Source organism: Rhinolophus hipposideros (assembly GCF_964194185.1).
Source record: "Rhinolophus hipposideros genome assembly, chromosome: 14".
NCBI lineage: Eukaryota > Metazoa > Chordata > Mammalia > Chiroptera > Rhinolophidae > Rhinolophus > Rhinolophus hipposideros.
In genome coordinates, this window is record NC_138060.1 from 28,153,154 (window position 1) to 28,155,307 (window position 2,154).

The 2,154-nt window shown below is 43.5% G+C and overlaps 1 protein-coding gene across 4 annotated transcripts in view; it reads left to right on the plus strand.

Moving 5' to 3' along the window:
• The window catches only part of XPC (XPC complex subunit, DNA damage recognition and repair factor), a 45,478-nt gene that overhangs the window by 34,256 nt on the left and 9,068 nt on the right, over positions 1-2,154 (plus strand). The window contains exons 16-17 of one of the 4 annotated variants that reach the window (XM_081072971.1): positions 68-281; positions 714-1,023. In XM_081072971.1, coding sequence (XP_080929097.1) covers positions 68-280 — 213 coding nt within the window. In that variant the 3' untranslated portion in view covers position 281; positions 714-1,023. Of the gene's footprint in view, positions 1-67; positions 1,663-2,154 lie in introns of those variants that run through there. The other 3 variants (XM_081072972.1, XM_081072973.1, XM_081072974.1) reach the window with 3 other exon arrangements.

A 2,154-nucleotide genomic window follows, 5' to 3' on the forward strand; every position in this document is an offset into this window, starting at 1 on the left:
TTCTTCATAGCTGTCTGGTCACTGACCTGTGGCCTGTGTTTCCCCTCCACTATCCCCACCTCTCCAGAGTGAGGCAGGAGCTCCCCACACAGACACGGGAGGTGGACTCTCTTCTGACGAAGAGGAAGGGACCAGCTCTCAGGCAAAAGCAGCCAAGATACTGGCTGCCTCCTGGCCCCAAAACCGAGAGGCTGAAGAACAGCAGAAGCCGAAGTGCCCTAAGAAGACCAAGAGAGAAAAGGCAGCGGCTTCCCACCTGTTTCCGTTTGAGAGGCTGTGAAGTGAGTGACCATCCTGGTGTAGGCTCTGCCTCGAGGGCCCCATGCCTGCTGTGCGGGTGCTCAGGCCCTGGGGCGGTGGTGTCAGCACTGGAAAGGCAAACAGAAGCAGCATGTGCTGCAGACCAGGGACAGGAGGGTCCACGTGAGGTAGTCGGGCCCAGTCCTTACCAGGTTCACCCAGCATAAGGCTTTCCAAGCTTTTGGCCCCCACACCCTGTGCTCTGAGCTACAGAGCACTTCCCCAGACACCCTCCTGTCACCTAGACCTCGTTCTTGCTATCTTTGGAAACATGAGTCAGTTCTTTTATAGAAACCACTGGAAATCTTCAGACGATGGTGCATTAGGAACACAGTAGTCTTTTCTTGGGGTAAATTTTTCATCTGTGAGACACATGCCGACTGTCTTGCCGACTTCGGACCCTGTCTCTGCAGGTCTCTGCTTTTCCTTCATTCAGGTTTACTAATACTGCCCCGTGCTGCCTCTGTATATGGGGAGTACAGGTCGTCTCAGACTGTGGTATTGTTGGGATCCACTTTTCAAAGTAACATTTCATGGTGGTGACAGAAGACTGGAACAAAATCAGGAACGAAAAGCAAAAACTGAGAATAAAAGAACTGTTAGTTAAAAGTGGATCAGTGTTAAGCTAAATTTTACTCATTACTGGATACATTTATAAAGCTCTATGCACTGTAGATATTCAGGAGAAATAACATTTTGAGGAAAAAGTAAAGCATTTATCTGAAAAGACTTGGCTCTACATTTTCTTTCAGATTTTACGTCAGCTAAGAAAACCCAATGACAGTGATTTTTTACAGGGATTATATTAAAGATGAGATTTTGTTTTCATGTAGGCTGGGAATTTATTATATACTTGAAATTTTTTTCTGTGTTTAAGCAAGGAGATTATTACTTAATCTTTGACAGGAGCCATTAAAAACATGAATCAGTTTCATCCAAGGGAAACAAACAAAACGCTTGAGGTGTGACTCATACACAAGAGCCTGGCTAGAGGCTCCTGTTGAGAAACAAACTGGGGTTGCTATGGAAACTGCAGAACCTCACACTTCTGCACCAGAGGCCTTCCTCTTAGAGGTAAGCGACTTATTTTCTGGGAATTGGTTCAAGAATATCACTCTGTCTCTGCAAAAGTTACTTATTTTCCAGGTAGATGTCAGCTCCTAGGAGTGAAATATTTGGTTTTGAGCAATGTAAAACTAGGTTTTGGAAAGTTATTACTCACCTGCTTCAGATCTTGTAACAAATATAAAGTACTAAAATTGCTGGCTTCAGAGTGCACAATTAGCAGTAGTCCATTGCTTCAGAATAGGAGGCAAAAAGAGTGAAAATTAAAATGTGCCACATGTGTTTGGCATTTCATGTACTTTCTCCCACTTAGTCCTCACAGCAACTTTGAGGGGTAGAATGGCATTGTCCCATTTTTACAGATGAGGAAACTGAGGCTCAAAGAGCACTGATTTTTCCCAACACCACACAGCCAATCAGTGGCCGAATTGGGACTGGAATTCAGGTCTGTGCCAACCCAAAGCTGAGGATGCCTTTTGCACTATATTGGACTGTGGCTCCGTCCCACGTCTTGTCTTCTAGCACATTCTGAAGATGGGCGAAGTGTGAGTCATTCACTTCATCCAAAACAAAGTAAGCTTTGGTATGTAAGGCTTATAAGTGTAAGTACTAGGAATATTGATTTGTCCTTTAAAAAAACAAAACTGAAACCTATTTTAATCTCTAAAAGCAACTAAGAACTGAGTTCTAAAATGCATACAGTTCTTACTAAATTCTATGGCTGAATTCTTTAAGATAGAAATTTCAGAAAGAATACAGAAACAAAAAAGGAATAATAGCAAGGTCGTA